The 19,622-nt window shown below is 41.3% G+C and overlaps 1 protein-coding gene across 1 annotated transcript in view; it reads left to right on the forward strand.

Moving 5' to 3' along the window:
- Positions 1-19,622, forward strand: part of LOC122793313 (non-structural maintenance of chromosomes element 1 homolog) — a 1,211,484-nt gene that overhangs the window by 959,595 nt on the left and 232,267 nt on the right. Inside the window, exon 6 of the mRNA XM_044061200.1 lies at positions 19,147-19,263. Within this exon, the coding sequence (XP_043917135.1) occupies positions 19,147-19,263 (117 nt within the window). The remainder of the gene's footprint in view (positions 1-19,146; positions 19,264-19,622) is intronic.

A 19,622-nucleotide genomic window follows, 5' to 3' on the forward strand; every position in this document is an offset into this window, starting at 1 on the left:
CCTTTGTCAAGGGAAAGATACTTGTAGTTGCAGTGGAACACTAGATAAATAATAGACTGTGAGGCACATACAAGACAAGGCTTGGAAACCAAGGCTAAAGAGGCATGTAAAATATTACAGGGTTTTGGTATTTTTAGGATATCCTTCAGACAAGATCAGGGAAGTCAGTAAGTTAGCTTTTGGACTGATGTGTAAAAGGGTCTTCACAGTATAGACACTCAAGCCTGGGTACATAAATCAGGCCAAATATCCATACTATTCAGAGGAAAAGATTGTTTCAGTTGATATTATTCAGGAGAATCAGAATATATGTGCAGAAACTTTGATATATTTATCAGCACTGTTGTTATCCAGCATTCCAGAATTTCTACAAACTGTTATTGTTTATCAGCACTGTTATTGAAGACCGTATTCAAATATTGTTAACATCCAATAAAACATTAATGAAACTACAGTGTTTGCAGACTTTATTGAGAAAGTACAAAAATACTTGGCCCATAAAGGAAAGACTGTCACCTGTTCAGCAAAAGTTTGGGTAATTAACAGACAAAATACTTTCATTCCAGTCTCATTTCAGTTGTTTATAGTTAATTCCAGTATAATACAGTCTTATCAATTCTTTCAGACAGTAGTCTCAATTTAAGTGTGAAAAAATGTAAAATAGTTTGTTTTGTTAAAACATTTTGACATACCATATATGTGACACACCCATCCAGTCAGGTACTGCAGTAGATTACTTCCCTTCCATCTCTAGCTGTCCAAGCTTCACCAGGATTTACCCGTCGGTTTACAGTACTGGAGATATCTCTAAAGCTTTTTGGGCATAGCAAAGAGGAGGTTGGGAGGAGCAGGAGGAATGAAAACAAAATGCACCAGCACCACAAGCTGCATAAACCAAATATCAGAAATTCCACAGTGTAGGAAGTTGAGCACTTTCATTAGAAAAAAAAATTAGTTCTCAGAGCTGATTTTATAAAATAATCACAAGTTTACATAACTCATTTCATAAGTCACTTGATTAAAGCATTGTCTAAGTGTAAGGGACACTTGCCCACTAGAAAATATAAAATAAAAATTCAGTCATTTTTTACTAAAATTAAAACATTTGTTGGATAATATTCTGATCAAACATGAAAAAATGTCAGATAAGTAGGTAACAAGCCAAGCTTTCCAAAAAATGTAACAATAAATAATTAAATGTAATAAAACTTTTTTTGGTTAAGTAAGTTCAAAAGCTGTGTTTCATAATTTGGCAGGCGTAATTCTAACACCGTTAATAGATATGGTGTCCTTTAACCCAGGAGATTGCCCTACATTAAGCCTCAGCTGCCAAATCAGTTTTTTTGTATTCTAGTTTCAATTCCCATGGGTAAGATGGGAAGGTGCTCAAGAATAACAAACAAAACTTAGAATACTATTTGCGCTGCAAGGCGTGTCTAAAAAATGTTGTTTTTATTTTGTGTGCCGTAATTGTGTTCATAAATACACTTGTATGCAGTTCTTTCTGTCTTACCCACATATGTATATTTTCTGTTTAATGTTAATTCATTTGTTAACATCTTTTCTATTTCAACCGTGTATAAATGAACTTTACTATCTGCAATAAACACACTTCACTAGTCCTTCTTCAATTTGACTTGGTGATACTGGCAGAACTACCATCACCCTTGAAGCCAAACAGAAGACAGAATTCTTCATTCTAAAGGTCTTCTTCATTATACTGCCTTGCTGTTTGAACTTCACAGAGCTCCCACCACTTTTCAAAGGCTCATGAATAAAATTCAGAGATCTCTTGACAAGTACTGAGCTGCATTTGATGAACACACAGTGCTTTTTCTGAAGACTGCAAGTCGCATTTATGCAAAGAGCAGACTGTGCTGGAACCACTAAGGCAGGATAAAAGTTCGCCTTGTATAACAAAAGTCAGACAGCCGTTAAGTGGGCACTAACATTTCTGCTGTCTTATTTCTTAGAAAACAGTTTCACTCCGATAACTGTTCACACATCCCTGCAGTGGTTATACAGGCAAAGGGACATCAGCATCAAGTTACATAGGTTTGCATGTGTGTGTAAATGTATAGTTTGTGTGTGTGTGTGTGTGTGTGTGTGTGTGTGTGTGTGTGTGTGTGTGTGTGTGTGTGTGTAAACACTGGAAACAGTCTTACTAATTCATTTTGCAATCAGACTTAGGCCTGGCAACAAACATACAAATGCGGATGGGTTATCTTCCTTCCGTAACCCATCCCAGTCAATATAGATCCAGTGGTTCTGTGGTGGGAAGGGGGGGGGGTCATTGTGGCATAGTGGCTATTTCAGATATATAAACACTGTTTGATAATACTCTTTTATTGTGCAATGTATTAACCATGTGTTATGGTACATGTTAATAATGTGTATACACCATATAAGATAGTAAGAATCTGTTACAGAAGATCATAATGTGAATCACCTGTGAGATGTTGTTAAAAGCAATATGTGTTACCCAAAGAAGCAGAGATGTTTGCCTCTTGAGAAATTTTGACAAGAAGGGTTGGGGATTAGCATAATGTGGTGATGTCCTTCAAGGATGCATCTGCAGTCTTTACAAATGGGTTGTCCTGTCGTCAGGCAGCCCTTCGGTCGGCCGGATTCCAAAGTCTGGGTCTGGCTTCAGCTGGTGTCGCACTTCACCCGACGTCATTGCGGCAGTTATTCGGGTATAAAGGCATCAGCCGACGCCATTTTCCTCAGTCTTTCTTGCCGCGTGGCGCCCGAAGCAGAAGCTGTTCGCAAGTGCCGGTCGGTCAGATCCAGAGATTACTACAACCGAATACTACTTCGAAGACTTCTATAAAGCTAAGTACCCCGTTGGGGACCCTTTCTTGCCTCAGCCGATGTCAGAGAAAGTTAATAACTGTTTATCTTATGGGAAACAAATACCTCATAAAGATTTCCACTCCTATTGCATACATTGTTTAGGCCCAGACCACGACGTAGCAGCTTGTCTAGCCTGTTCTTCTTTTAACCAACGGACGCTTAGACGTCGCTCGGACTTTGCTGAACAGATTTTCGGCTCCGATTTTGCCTACATTATGCCGTCGGATCCTCCGACTACGCAAATAACCAAAAAATGCAAAGAAAAGGACCGACACTCGCGGTCTGCGGTTTCGGCCGAAACCGCGGTTAAGCAAACCACGAGTGTCTCGGTTTCGGCCGAAACCGAGCAAGCGGTTCTTTCTACAGCCGATAACTTGCCTTCTACCGAGGCCTCTTCTAACCTGGTAGAAACGGCTTCTGAAATCCAACCTTCTGTTGCGATTTCACAGGATTTATCAGACACCATTCCCCTAGATATTTCTACCCCTGCACGTGGAGCTGCTAGGCCTCCTCCAGCTATGTCTATTAAGGCCTTTGCCAGGGCTAAAGCAGCCAAAGCATCAAAGCCTGTGCCTGCCAAGCCCCCCTCTCACAGGCCCAGCACCAGCTCCCATATGCTTTCTTTGGCAGAGGATCACATCTCTTTAATTCGTGGAGCCCAGCCTCATCCAGACAGGGCCTCTCTCCCTCCTCCAGAAAAGAGGCCTAGAGCAGAGCCCCCTGAGCCAGTAGCCACAGATGATTCCTCTGATGACTCCGATCATACAGACCCTCCGGAGGCTTCTTATTCTCCTTACGAAGACTCTGATGCTGAGGAGTCCATCCCTTCAGCCTCTCCTCCTGAGGAATTTTCCTTTGGGGAAACCTTGCATGCTATGAGGGAACAATTTCAGTGGCAGGGTCAAGATTTCTCAGACTCTAGAAAAAGGCTTAGGACCTTTCTACACTTGCCACAGCATAGGCCTTTAGCTATACCTCCAGTTCTATCTGTTGTTGATGATGCATTTAATGATGCTTGCACTGCTCCTGATACTTTACCTCCGGCTCCTGCTAAGCCTGATAGGTACTACAGGGTCCCGGACACTCATCACCACTTATATAAGGCTCCTTTTGCAGATCCAAAGACTATCTCCCAGGGCTCTAAAGCTGTAGCAGCTACTTCTTCTAAAAACCCCCTCCCCTCTGAAAGGGAATCCAGGTCCTTAGAGAGATGGGGTAAAAAAGTTTACACCTCTGCTACTTTGTCAGCTAGAGCTTTAAACTGCCAATTTCATATGATTCAATATCAAGAGTTTATGCTTGACCAGTTGACTAAAAAGCTGTCCTCAGAAGAATCTTTAGATAAAAAGTATGTTCAAGATATGTTACATAACATACAGCAGGTTAGTAACCATTCTTTAAAATGTGGCTATGATGCACTGGAGGCTTTCTTTAGATCAGCCATGACTGGCACAGTTATCAGGAGGCATGCATGGTTGAAAGAACAGGCATTACCAGACCATGTCAAATCTAGCTTTTGGATGCACCTATGGACAAGGTCAATTTATTCGGTGCCCCCGCACAGCAGGTACTAAAAAAGATGGAAGAGAAAGCAAAATCTGTGCAAACAGTGAAAGATTTCTTACAAGTTCAACCTCCAAGGTTTAGCAGGAACTGGCCCTCCAAGAATTGGTCCTTTCCGGACTCCTCTAAGGCACAAAGAGGCAGGAATAGGCGCTCTAGAGGCAGAAACCAATCCAGGGGTGCCTACAGGGGTCGCCAGTGGCAGGGTAACAACCAACGAGGCACGGATACAGCCACCACCACTACAACAACTCAATCACAGTGACTTGGCGGTGGCACCGCCTACCAGGGAACAACTAGAAGCACCCTTAGGCGGAAAGCTAACATTATTTTCAAGAAACTGGCACTGCATTACAAGAGAAAAATGGATTTTGCAGACTATAGACAAAGGTTACAGGTTCCATTTCCATACACTACCAGGAAAGAGAGGAATGCCAAACCTACCACCTTCTCAAAGGGCAGAAGCTCTAACACAAATATCTCAATTATTAAGAATGAGAGCTGTGGAAAAGGTACCATCTATGGAGCAAGGAAAGGGATTTTACTCCAGACTCTTCCTGGTACCAAGAAAAGAAAACAAATGGAGGCCTATTCTAGACCTGTCCGCTCTAAACACATTCCTCATTGTTCCAAAATTCAAAATGCTGACCCTACAGCAGCTTCTTCCTATGCTGGGCAAGGAGTCTTGGCTGGTAACTCTAGATCTCAAGGAGGCATACCTGCACGTCCCCATAAGACCAATTTGCAGAAGATACCTCAGATTTCTTGCAGGATCAGAGCATTATCAATTCTCAGCATTGCCCTTTGGCTTATCTACTGCACCCAGAGTGTTCACGAAATGCCTGGCATCAGTAATCGCTCATTGCAGACTTCAGGGGATTCAAATCTATCCCTACCTGGACGACTGCCTGATACAAGCGGACAACAAAAACAAACTAACAGAAGACTTACAAAAAGTCATCTATCTGCTGCAAGCCCTGGGATATACAGTCAATACAAAAAAGTCAAGGCTGATTCCATCCCAAAGAATAACCTTTTTGGGTGCAGAACTGGACACATCAAAACAAATGGCATTTCTAACTGCAGAAAAGAAAGAGCAACTTCCTCTCTACTTCTTGGCATTAACAAAGCAGAACCATCTAACTGCAAGAAAAGTGCTACAAGCTCTAGGCTTCATGGCATCCTGCATAATACTGGTCCCTCATGCCAGGCTGCATATGAGAAAGCTACAGTGGTACCTAAAGAATTTGTGGTCCCAGCACAAGCACAGCCTAGAAACCAAAATTCCAATGATCCCATGCCTGAAGCAAGAATTCCTATGGTGGGCTCAGGCCTGCCAATCAAACACAGGATTGCCCTTCTGCAAAAGTCAACCAAGACAAACCATCACGACAGATGCCTCAGACCTCGGTTGGGGGGCACACATGCTGGACAAGTGCATTCAAGGCCTATGGACTCAAGACCAGCTGCATTTGCACATAAATCTAAAAGAAATGATGGCAGTAAAATTGGCAATCCAGACATTCGGACCTTTTCTCCAAGAAGGCCAGTTGATGATAAGGACAGACAACACCACAGTGATGTGGTACATCAACAAACAGGGAGGCACACACTCATACCCTCTATGCCGGCTGGCACTGGACCTATGAGATGTGGCTCTGAGCTACAACCTTCAGTTACAGGCAATTTATGTACCAGGGAAGGAAAACATTCTAGCAGACATATTAAGCAGAACTACAACAGATGCCCACGAATGGATGCTGCATCCGGACATCTTCAAAACCATCACAAGAGAATGGGGATTACCACAAATAGACTTGTTTGCATCCCCATTCAATCACCAGTTGAAGAAATTCTGCACAAGGACTTACCACCCACTTGCTTGGAAGGTGGACTCCCCATCTTTCAGTTGGAAAAGCCTGACAGCATACGCATTCCCACCACTTCCTTTGATGCACAAGGTGCTTCTGAAGATCAAGGAGGAACGTCCGAGGATCATTCTGATAGCCCCAGACTGGCCAAGACAACATTGGTATCCACTGCTGAGGAGCATGTCCCGGGAACAAATATGGACACTGCCCCTGATCCCATTACTGCTAACACAGAACAACTACAACATCCTGCATCCAAACCTAAAAACTCTGCAGCTAACTGCCTGGAACATTACATAACAGCAATTAACCCAAATTTATCCCAAAGGGTTAAAGACATAATCCTGGAGGCTCATAGACCTTCAACAAGAAAGAATTATGCAGCAAAATGGAAAAGATATCTCATCTGGAGTACTGCAAAGGGGCAAGATGTGACACTGGTGAACATAGCCAACATCCTGGAGTACTTGGCGGAGCTCTTCCATACAGGCCTGTCCTATTCTTCCATCAAGATACATGCATCAGCTATTTCAGCAGAATACAACTTGGATCCTCCTGTCTTCTTGCATCCTCTGCTCAGGCAGTTTCTGAGAGGAATTAAAAATGTAAAACCTCCCAGGAAACCTCCATTGCCAGCATGGGATTTGAACTTTGTGCTAGAAAAACTGACTCTTCCTCCTTTCGAACCAGCAGCAACAGCAGAATTACAATACTTATCCTGGAAAACTGCTTTCCTGCTGGCAATAACTTCAGCAAGAAGGGTCTCTGAACTACAGGCATTAATGGCAGTGCAACTCTTCCTGATCTTCCATCAAGATAGAGTGTCCATGAGAACAAATCCTACATTTATGCCTAAGGTGGTATCCAGAGTCTCTTTAAATCAGGCTATCCACCTTCCTACATTCTTCCCCAACCCACAGAACAGGGGAGAAAGACTCTTACATACCTTGGATGTACACAGACAATTACGCTACTACCTGGACAGGACAAAAAACAATAGAAAAACTGACCAGCGTCTGGTAGCATATGCAACAGGAAAGGAAGGAAAACCAATTTCTAAACAGACAATCTCCAAATGGATAGGAAATTGCATTAGATTTTGTTACTCCTACCATGGAAAGAAAACTCTAGAGAACATCAGGCCCCACTCCACAAGGGCTACAGCCACTACCACAGCTTTCTTACGAGGAGTGGCTACCAAGGACATTATAGAGGCTGCTACTTGGACCTCCGTGCATACATTTGCCAAGCATTATAACTTTCCTCTATACTCTAGATCCCGTGCTGGTTTTGCCACTGCTGTTTTGCAAGGGATCCTAACTACACCATAATCTCTTCTCATTTCCTCCTCCCCTAGTTTAGCTATGGTATTCTACCCATTTGTAAAGACTGCAGATGCATCCTTGAAGGACATAGTACAGTTTTGTACCTACCATAAATGTAGATGTCCGAGAGGAATGCATCTGCAGTCAGGATTACCCACCCTCCTATCCCTCTGAGGTACTCCTAGGGTATTTGCCAATCTTCAGCTAGCTTGGGGATCTATTATGGTGTATTTGTTTGTATATATGTACATACATGCTTATTTTGTGTGTTTGCTCTCTACTATTTGGAAACTTTGGCATTTATCCAAATTTAGCCATCCAAGAGGGCACCTGGCATCTGGGGCAAGAAACACTGAGGAAAATGGCGTCGGCTGATGCCTTTATACCCGAATAACTGCCGCAATGACGTCGGGTGAAGTGCGACACCAGCCGAAGCCAGACCCAGACTTTGGAATCCGGCCGACCGAAGGGCTGCCTGACGACAGGACAACCCATTTGTAAAGACTGCAGATGCATTCCTCTCGGACATCTACATTTATGGTAGGTACAAAACTGTACTTTTACCTCACAGGCACAATGTACATAGCTTGAGTCTCACCTTAAGGAAGTTGGCTGTTGTCACAGAGGGTCAAGTCTGTGAACTGTAGTTCATGTGGTATAGGGTTCGATACCCTCATCCCTCAGTTGGGGGTTGGCATAATGGTTAAGGTATTAATCTTACAAACACAGAGTACAGGGTTTGATTCTTACCTTAAAAACCATGGCTACACTTAAAAAGGCCTCCTGAGGTCATTAGCCTAGTAATTACAGATGGCAGCTGTGGAATGGCAGGAGCTTACCTAAACATATATCTAAGGAACACCATGACAGCATGACTGTAAATGCTTAGAGAGTACTAGTGACCTGTATGTGGATGTACCAGGAAATGCAAGGCAGCTTAAGCTAACCTGGAGTACCCAATCTACAGGCTGTAAGATATTTTTGTTTTCCTTTCAGAGACTTTACAGATTAAATGAGTATCATTCGTAAGAAACCAGTAAGTATATTAATCTGAATTAACAAGACTGTTTCCAGTGTTGTTTATAAAATTTGCCCAAACAGGAGTATTTCTATTTTTCTTTAAATATAAGATTGTACGTTATTTTTATATTTACCCATTTTTTTTATCTTTCTAAGTATGCTACATTTGCTAAGTATGTATTAGCTGCAAGTCTCTGTTTTAACACACACACGTGTGTGTGTGTGTGTGTGTGTGTGTGTGTGTGTGTGTGTGTGTGACTGAAAGGTATTTTTTTGTATGAAGACTATAAATCTTACCTGTGAAGAATAAAATTGTTTTTCATTTGATAGTCAGAGGTGTACTGCTGGGGAAAGGTATTGACTTTTCCTAATTCAAGTATTGTATTATTGTGGGGTCCAGTCCCTGGCTGTGTAGATTATTTAGTTAGGTGACTGCATAGTTTCTTTCAGGCTGATGGATAGGGCCCGAGTATGTGGTTTTTCAGCTTTAGTAGGGAGAAAATAGAATATTAAATGGGATTCTATTCTTAATGATAACTGACTGTGGAGGTTGTTGATGTGTGCAGTGGTTTACAGAATGGAATTCTTTGCTGTGGTAAAAGGTGGTGTAGAACTGGTATAGAGGCACGTAGTGGTCTGGAAACACCTAATGAATTTGAGTTTTTCCGTATCATTATTTTAGGTTATGTTGCTGGAGAAGGGGTTTCCAGAGTCAACTTAAGGAAGTAATTGTAGATATAGAGCATGTATGTTTAAGCAGACAAAGTATGTATGATTTCCCTTTGCAGTGCAACACAGCTTCATTGATACGAAAGAATAATAAATAAAGGCTAACTTGTTACTGTACCAAATAATGATGTGACTGAGCAGGTTAATGGGTTCCATAAACATTGATCATGTGATCTGCATGGACTTCAGCTGGTTTTCCTGACCTGTACACTACAGTACAAGTTTGGAATAGACATATCTGTGTACATGGTGTAATGTGGATGTGATGGTCAGCACAGTAGAATCAGAACTAGGTTAAGCTGTGGCCCCAAATATTGAAAGGAATTTTTTTGGTTTTCTCAGTGAGGCTTCACATAAGGTGTGACAAGGGTGTGAGTAAAAAGATTTCTAATTATATATTGATTGAATTCTTATTCCCCCGATCACAGCTGAACTTATCAGGCTGTATATATTTACTTACCTGCAAGTTTAGAGGTCTGATGAGGATATACTACACAGTATTGTTACTACAGTATTCAGAAAAAGTGTTTTGGTACCGATTTTTAAGAAGAAGGGTGATGTGCAGAACTGTAGTAACTACAGAGGGATTAAATTGATCAGTCACAGCATGAAGTTATGGGAAAGAGTAGTGGAAGCTAGGTTAAGAAGGGAGGTGATGATTAGTGATCAGCAGTATGGTTTCATGCCAGGAAAGAGCACTACAGATGCGATGTTTGCTCTAAGACTGTTGATAAAGAAGTACAGAGAAGGTCAGAAGGAGTTGCATTGTGTCTTTGTGGACTTAGAGAAAGCATATGACAGGGTGCCTCGAGAGGAGTTGTGGTATTGTATGAGGAAGTCGGGAGTGTCAGAGAAGTATGTAAGAGTGGTACAGGATATGTGTGAGGGTAGTGTGACAGCGGTGAGGTCTGCGGTGGGAGTGACAGATGCGTTTAAGGTGGAGGTGGGATTACATCAAGGATCAGCTCTGGGCCCTTTCTTATTTGCAATGGTGATGGACAGGTTGACAGATGAGATCAGACAGGAGTCCCCTTGGACTATGATGTTTGCAGATGACATTGTGATCTGTAGTGAGAGTAGGGAACAGGTGGAGGAGACCCTGGAGAGGTGGAGATATGCTCTAGAGAGAAGAGGATTGAAGGTCAGCAGGACTAAGACAGAATATATGTGTGTGAATGAGAGGGAGGATAGAGGAATGGTGAGGATGCAGGGAGTAGAGGTGGCGAAGGTGGGTGAGTTTAAATACTTGGGATCAACAGTTCAGAGTAATGGTGAGTGTGGAAGAGAGGTGAAAAAGAGAGTTACAGACAGGATGGAGTGGGTGGAGAAGAGTGTCAGGAGTGATTTGTGACAGACAAGTACCAGTAAAAGTGAAAGGGAAGGTCTACAAGAGGGTAATGAGACCAACTATGTCATATGGGTTGGAGACAATGCCATTGACAAAAAGGCAGGAGTCAGAGCTGGATGTGGCAGAGTTAAAGATGTTAAGCTTTGCACTGGGTGTGACGAGGGTGGACAGGATTAGGAATAAGTATATTAGAGGGTCAGCCCAGGTTGGAAGGTTTAGAGACAAAGCCAGAGAGGCAAGATTACATTGGTTTGAACATGTACTGAGGAGGGATGCAGAATATATTGGGAAAAAGATGCTAAGGGTGAAGCTGCCAGGTAACCGGAAAAGAGGAATGCCTAAGATAAGGTTTATGGATGTGGTGAAAGAGGACATGCAGGTGGTTGGTGTGACAGAGCAGGATGCAGAGGACAGGAAGAAATGGAAACAGATGATCCGCTGTGGTGACCCCTAATGGGAGCAGCCGAAAGAAGAAAAAGAAGATTGTTACTACAGTATTCTACAGTCCATGCAGGGGAGGTTACAGAATGGAAAGGCTGCTTGCATTCTCCTGAATGTACATAGGGGGTTGAGAGGTTCTATTAATTAGGAAGGTATATTAAACAAAGTCTATGGGAACATGTATAGATGAATTATATTCAAACTAGATATGGAGGTGGTGAGTGCAGTGCAAACTGTGCGTGCATAGACACTATGTTCAAAGGCTGCTAAAATTTCTTTGTAAAAGAGCTCATAACACAGATGGTGTTATATTTATGCTCATATATATTCTTAGTGCTGCAGTCAGTAGTACTTGACGGTGTATTATGGGGTGCTGAGTAGGGGTCTAATGCTACAGTGTTAAGATGATTGCATTGACTAATTGTAGGATTTGGTAGATTGCTTTTGCTTATTTGTTACATTGTTAGAAGTACTAATTTGTAATAAGAGTGTTAGGGCTTCTGTAAAGGTAGTTATTTAATTGTATTCCATGTTTAGGCAATGGGTTTGAAGTCTTAGGATTGGTTGGAAAGGTGATACAAGCCACCTATATTTTGGTATCTGAGGATAACAGTGCAGCTTAAGTCATGCTTAGAAGCAGTGTGTGGGTGTAAGATGTTTATTTGTTGGATGGTATGTGCTTGTAAGTGACAAAAAGCCAGACCAGCTGAGAGTAATTCCGCTTTAATAAGCTTCCACAACTAAGAGCTTTCACCATTAAACCAATGGCTTCATCAGAGGTAATGGAAGCCTACAGACAATACAAATATATATAGTTACATCATCAGTCCCCCACCCAATGAAAAATAATTTCATCATACATTTCATTCAAAAAACAATTAAGATGCACAAATTATTTGGATTAAAACCAATTAGACTTGCAGCTAAAATGAATATATTACTTATTAATATGTCATGTTATATACTTACTACAATTAATGTACAAAAAACAAATAACTTAAATAAAAAGTTATTGATATAATAATAATATTCACCTTCCTATAATTCATGAATGTTAAATAAATACATATACCATAAATACAATGTATATACTTAAACACAACTCAGAAATTGTTTTTGAAGTGCATTGTTGTATTATGTTATATTTCATAACTTCTTAAATTTAAATATGGGGCCATAGATATACTGTCATTAATACCTGGCAGGTTGGTTGCATTCAGCCTAATCTGCCAGTTGGTCTCCATAATATCCACTTTTAATTTGTCACCCCCTCTATCTCTTGGGGTAACCCGACCCAACACAAAGAAGACAAATTTATTGAACCAAGACAAACTATGCTATGCATATATAAGGCATTACAAGTATCCTTATTTTTAAGGGCCCTAAATAAAAGTAAAGATACTTGTAATGCCTTATATATGCATGGCATAGTTTGTCCTGGCTTCAATAAATTTGTCTTTTTTGTGATGGGTCGGTTTACCCCAAGTGATGGGGGTGACGAGTTAAAAGTGGATATTATGGAGACCAACTGGCAGATTAGGTTGAATGCAACCAACCTGCCAGGTATTAATGACAGTATATCTATGGCTCCATATTTAAAGTTAAGAAGTTATGAAATATAACATAATACAACAATGTACTTTAAAAACACTTTAAAAAAACACTTTTTGAATTGTGTTTAAGTATATACATTGTATTTATGGTATATGTATTTAACTCATGAATTATAGGAAGGTGAATATTATTACATCAATAACTTTACGTTATTTGTTTTTTGTACATTAATTATAGTAAGTATGTAACATGACATATTAATAAGTAATATATTCATTTTAGCTGTAAGTCTAATTGGTTTTAACAATCCAAATAATTTGTGTATTTTAATTGTTTTTTGAATGAAATGTATGATGAAATTATTTTTGATTGGGTGGGGGACTGATGATGTAACTATATATATTTGTATTGTATGTAGGCTTCCATTAACTCTGATGAAGCCATTGGTTTAATGGTGAAAGTGCTTAGTTGTGGAAGTTTATTAAAGTGGAATTACTCTCAGCTGGTCTGGCTTTTTGTCGCTTACTAGTTTTGCTCTTGTTGGGCTTTGTTTTTGTGTTTATTGGTATGTGCTTGTGGCTGATGTAATTGATCTTCTTTCATTAAAGTGACTGACGTGTGAACAAACGTAGACATAGGTTCATAGGTGTGTACTAGGCTAATAGCCCTGGGGCCTTTAGAAGCCTAGCACATAGGATTTACCCTGGCATCGTGCCACCCAACCTTAGTTCTCAGTGCATCTGTTGAGTAAAGCCACAAGAATGATCCCTGGGGTGAATTTTCTATTTCCCATCCACTCATCAAGATTTCTCTTAGAGAGCCAGTGAGGTGCTCTGCTTGACATGTATGGGAAGTCTGTTCTATAGCATGGGCAGTCGCTGGGTTATGAACTTGTCCCTCTAGCATGTTCTGTTTGTGATAATGAGATTGAGGTCTCTGGAGCGTGTGGTGCAGAGGGATTGGGATTTCTTTAGATGTAGCATTTCTAACAGAGTTGAGTCAGACATGGTTTTGTAAGTCAAGCAGAGATCGCCTCTAAGTAGATGATATGAAACAGAGAATAGTTGCAGTTTTTTTAGTCTGTCCATACAGGACAAATGTTTAAGGCCTAGGATTTTCTTTGTGAGGTACATTTGCGGCCTCTCCAGTTGTAGGTGTTTAGTGAGGTACATGCCAACTGGGGCATTGTACTCAATGGTTGGCTTAATGAGGGAAGAATAGAGGGAGACAATGACCTCTTTTTTCCTGGATGCAAAACACTTAGTAATGAGATGTGCCACATAGAAGGACTTTCTGACCACAGTGGCAGTGTGGTGGTCAAAAGAGAGATTGCTGTCAACCTATGTTCCCAGATCTCTTATAATGCCTTCTGTGTTCAGTGGACTACCATCAATGTGGTAATTCATGGGAACTGGGTTTTTCTCAAAGGGGATGATGACACATTTTTTGGCATTGAGCTTAAGGCCGTGGTTCTGACACCAGTCTTTGGTCTCAGTGAGGCCTTTCTGTAGGATGTCAACATCACTGGGGGAGTTAATAATAGCTCCCAACTTGCAATCGTCTGTGAACTTTGTCAGCCAGAGTCCCCTTTGTGTTGGCCTGGACTTAAAAGAAGTAGATACCAAACAGGAGATGACCCAGGACCATACCCTGTGGGACTCCACTTGTGACTGGTCGGCAGTCTGACATGGAGTCAGCTACTTTCACACTGTGGGTTCTACCTGTGAGCCAGTTTGCAACCCACCTAGTGATATAGGAGTTGATGCCTAGCTTAGTGAGTTTTTCTATGATTTCTTAGTGGGGAATGGTATCAAAGGCCTTGGCCAGATCAAGGTAGGCTTTATGAACCACCTTGTCTTCATTCACAGCTCTGGTAACTGACTCAAAGAAGTTGACCAGGCATGATCTACCCTTCACAAAACCAAACTGTTTGGGATCCAGAGTTTGGAGATTCCCTATATCCTTATTTATTAGGTCCATGGTGATGTGTTCCATAGCTTTGCATATCAGACTCGTCAGGCTAATGGGGTGATAGTTCCCAGGGTCTATAGTCGCTCCTCCCTTGTGGAGAGGGATGACTGTAGCAGTGCGCCATTTGATAGGGACAGACCCTGAGGTGAGTCTGTGATTGAACAAGGCACACAGGTGAGGTGCCAGTTCACTCATAGGTTCATACTAGGCTATCTGCCCTAGGGCATTTATAAGTCTAGCCAGAGTGTGTTTGGCTTTCGCCACCCATTTTAAATTAATTTTGCTATGCCTTTTTTCAAGGTTAGTATACTGTGCCTCTGTCTAACAGTGACACAGAAGTGATACCTGGGGTAAACCTACGATCTCCCATCCACTCATCAAGATTCCTCTTGGAGAGTCAATGAGGGACTCTGCCTAACCTGGACTGGGATTTTATTCCAGAGTGAAGGGAGCCTCTGGGTTATGAATCTGTTCCTCCAGCATGTCCTATTTATTTCAGTGCTGAGGTTCAAGTCTCTCGAGTGCGTAGCTCGATGGGATTTGGATTTTCTGAGGTGCAGCATGTCCATTAATTCCGGGTTGGACATGGCTTTATACGTCAGGCACAGATCGCCTCTGAGCAGGCGGTATGCCACTGAGTAGAGCTGGAGTTTCTTTAACCGGGCAGCATATGGCATCTGTTTGAGCCCTATGATCCTCTTGGTGAGGTATTTTTGGGGTCTTTCCAGTTGCTGCAGGTGTCTGGTAAGGTACATCCCGAAAGGGCCATTGCACTCAATTATGGGCCTGATGAGGGATGAGTAAAGAGGCACGGTGACCTCCCCTGATCTAGATGTGAATTCTTTCATGATTAGGTGGGCTATATAAAATGTTTTTCTAACCACTTTGGCCATGTGATTGTCAAATGAGAGATTGCTATCAACTTGGGTCTCCAGGTCCCTAATTACTTCTTCTGTACTTAATGGATTACCACCTATGTGGTAATTTGTGGGCACTTTGTTTTTGCCAAAGGGGATGACTATACACTTTTTGGCATTTAACTTGAGGCCATGGCTCTGGCACCAGTTGTCTGTTTCTATGAGGCCCTTTTGGAGGATGCTTGTGTCGGCTGGAGAGTCGATTATGGCACCCAGTTTGCAGTCATCTGCGAACTTAGTCAGCCACAATCCTTCCGTGTTGGCCTGTACCTCCGAGAAAAATATACCGAACAAGAGAGGTCCCAGGACTGAGCCTTGTGGGACGCCACTTGTAACTGGTTTGGAGTCTGACATGGCTCCAGCAATTCTAACCATGTGGGTTCTGTCCTTGAGCCAGTTTGCAACCCATCTAGTGACATAGGGGTTTATATTTAAGCTGGTGAGCTTATCTACAATGCCCGAGTGGGGTATAGTATCGAAGGCTTTTGCGAGGTCCAGGTAGGCTGTGTGGACCACCTTCCCCTCGTCAATGGCCTTGGTGACTGTTTCAAAGAAATCAACCAGGTTTAAGAGGCAGGATCTGCCCTTAACAAAGCCAAACTGGGAGGGATCCAGTGTCTGTAGGTCCCCAATATCTTTATTTATGAGGTCCATGATGATCCTTTCCATAGCTTTGCAGACCAAGCTAGTCAGGCTTATGGGGCGATAGTTTCCAGGATCCGTTGAGGCACCACCTTTGTGGAGAGGGACCACTGTTGCTGTACGCCACTCTTTGGGTACATATCCTGTAGTAAGGCTGAGATTGAACAGTAGTTTTTTTGTTTGGGTTTAGCTCTTCTTGGAGTTCATGTAGGACGCAGCCCGGGACACCGTCTGGTCCCATTGATGCTGTGTTTTTTGCTTTGGAGAGGGCAGCTCTTACCTGAGCATCTGAGATGTCAGGGGGGCAGCACTCTGCTGGAATAAATATTTGCCCTTTTGGTGGGGGGGGGGGGAGTTTGTGCTGAACCTGTCAGCTAGGATGTTGGCAATGTCTGTGGGTTCGGTGTATTTTTTGTCATTTTGGACTAATTCTGAGCATATCTGGGAATTCCCACCCAGGTTCCTAACATAACTAAAGAAAGCCTTGTGATTATCCTTAGTGTCCTGTGCAATTTTTCTCTCAAAGCTGGCCTTAGAAGATTTTATGAGTGCCCGTAGTTTTTTTGCTAATACTGATCAGAAATGCCTTCCTTTTTGGGATTTTGCTCTATCATGTAGTAGCTTCCCCCTTCTATTGTATAGTTTGTTTATGGCTGGGGTCCACCAGACAGGACGTCTGCCTTTGAAGGATTGGGTCTTGGTTTTATTTGGGATTGCATGATCCATGCATTCCTGAAGGTGTTCATAGAATGCGTTTATAAAGGATTCTGCGGTCTGGGCTGTATTTTCCACAGACCTGGGGGCTTTGAAGGATTCCACTTTGGTTTTGAGGAGTGTGAAATTTGCTTTAGAGAAGTTTGTCACTGTGGTTTTCAGGACAGGGGTTGGAGTCGAGATGTGAATATCCAGTGAGATTAGTTTATGGTCTGATCTCACCAGTGAGGGATACACTTCTGGTCTGGAGCATAGAGTCCCCATGTTGGTGATGATCAGGTCCAGTATGTTTTCCCCTCTTGTGGGAGTGGTAACAAGTTGTTCCATAGCATTTGAGTTTATAAATTCTAGGAACCTTTGGGCTAGGTTGTTGGAGTTAGAGTAATGCTCCCAGTCTATGTTTGGGTAGTTGAAGTCACCCAATATAATGGTGTTTGGAGAGACCTTCATATTTTCCAGTGTTCTCAGGAAGGCCGAGTGGGATTCCTGGGTTTGGGAGGGTGGTCTGTAGCAGGCTATAAACTGGAAGGCAGTTTTATGCACTGTTAGTTGCACATGGATAGTCTCTGATGCTTCGTTCTATGCCACCAACCTGGAGGTGTGGGTATCTTTGACGAATATTGATACCCCCCCCTCCTTTTGTGGTACGGTCCAAGTTTTACTCTGTAGTTCATGTAGAACACACATATGAACTACATGTCTTCAGCCTAACATTTTAGTATTGTGGTTTTGTCTGATTATAGTGCAGCTTTAGAAAAAGGTTGTGAAAGTGTTTTTTTTTTTTTTATTCCTACTGAAGGATTGAAAATAAAGGTGCCACTTGAAACAAAATGTTCATTTGTAGGCTAAGTAGGGTAAAAAAATTGTTAGTGTTAAAATGTGTAATGAGGATGCACCATCATAGTATATTTTTATTATTTAATTTTCAAATTGTGTTTGATTGGACTTCACATATATATATTTGGAAGTAGAATTTAAAAAAAGCAACTTAAGACAAAAAAAAATCTTAAAAAATGAATGTAAGATTATGCCTTAAATGTGGAATTTCAGATTTTCTGTGGAGTAAAATATGTGGAAGACTTTCTGTGCGTTTCTTTTTGTTAATTTAGCTACACTGTTGACGTTTATATGTTTGAATAAGCATTTCCATTATGTATACTTATCTATTGAGTTTTATTTATTTATTTGAGTATGATTACCTAAATAATACACAAATCCATAAAGACAAATTTCAGTCATTGCCCTGGGGAAACAAACGAACAAATAACAGACAGATCTCTATTCATCTGAATAGATTAAGACAAGTAAAGGAGTCACATTCTACCTGTGATAAGAGATACTTAGAGCAGAAAATTGTTGTGCAGTAGAGTAACAGGCATTAAGGAAAATAAGAAACTCTTGGTGACAGTTCCAGGAAAATCAGTCTGAGATGTCCTCTGGTTTTAAAAAAGTGATTAAGTTATGTAGTTGTGCTAACTTATTGGTATTTAACAGGCTGAAAGAGGGTTTCTTTTACCTTGGAATGGAAATCAGGACAAGAGTCTGGGTTTTTAATAACTAGTAGTGTGTCCCAAAGTCTGGAACCTAAAACTGAGAAGCTGCTGTTGTCACTACAGTGAAGCTCCTTGCTCTTAATCATTTTACAGTGCAGGTTGTTCTATGTTTTTCTCCTTGTTTTAACTTGGCATTTTCTAGATTACCCTGCAGACTTTGTATAGCTCTTTGTTCACTCTCACCCCAAGGGGAATTGTCCATTATATTTCATTGTGTTTTCATTATTAAGGTCTGTCTGACAGTATATACTGTTGCTGCAGATGTAGTGTAGAATCAGCCTAAAAAAAGCTTCAAATATGTACACAGTGCTGACCATTTCTACATTCAGTGCTTGTGGAGTTCCCTTCAACCACAACTTTTTTTTTAAATGGATTGGATGGCTATTAAGGGAAGCGGGCACAGTAAGAGGTGAGGTGACACCTCATTTGGAACACCCTTCGCTCACAGCAAGAGCTGCCCTTTTTATGTCCATTTTTAAGGAGGTCTCAAAATTCACCTGTCCTGCATTTTTTTATAAGCAGAATACTAATTGTAATATTCAAATGTGTTTACTCTGCAGTTACTGTTTATTGTCTCACCTTGGGTATCAGTTTATTAAAATTACCTTATGTATGTGTTTACATTTTATTGTTTTGTAACAGAAAAGAGGAGAATATACCTTAAGCACTCGCTGCATCATTGAAATGGAACAATATATTCGAACCATGTATGAGGATACAGTTAAGGTGTGCAATATCTGCCACAACATTACTATTCAGGTACAGCATTTCTTAATCAGAACTCTCATCCAGCTAGTGAAATTCCATGTTCTGGCTCAAGGCTTCATAAGAAAACAATTCAGTCCTTACAGCCACAGCTGCTGAAGTAAGATTCACCACCTTTTGAGGTGTCTCATTTATTTTGGACATGTTTTTAAAAAGCAACATTTCTGCATGATGTAAAGGATTACCTGTTTTTTTTAAATATACCATTGTGTAATGTCATTTATGCAGCAAATTGTACTTACACTATTTATGAATATTCTCTCATGCAGTTTAATTTGCTTGTTTGTGTTCATACAATAAAGGCCCGAGTCATTGCTGAAAAGGGTCTGCTGAGCAGTCAACTCACCCATTTA

Source organism: Protopterus annectens, chromosome 2.part0, assembly GCF_019279795.1.
Source record: "Protopterus annectens isolate FY-2018-M chromosome 2.part0, PAN1.0, whole genome shotgun sequence".
In the NCBI taxonomy this organism is placed as follows: domain Eukaryota; kingdom Metazoa; phylum Chordata; order Ceratodontiformes; family Protopteridae; genus Protopterus; species Protopterus annectens.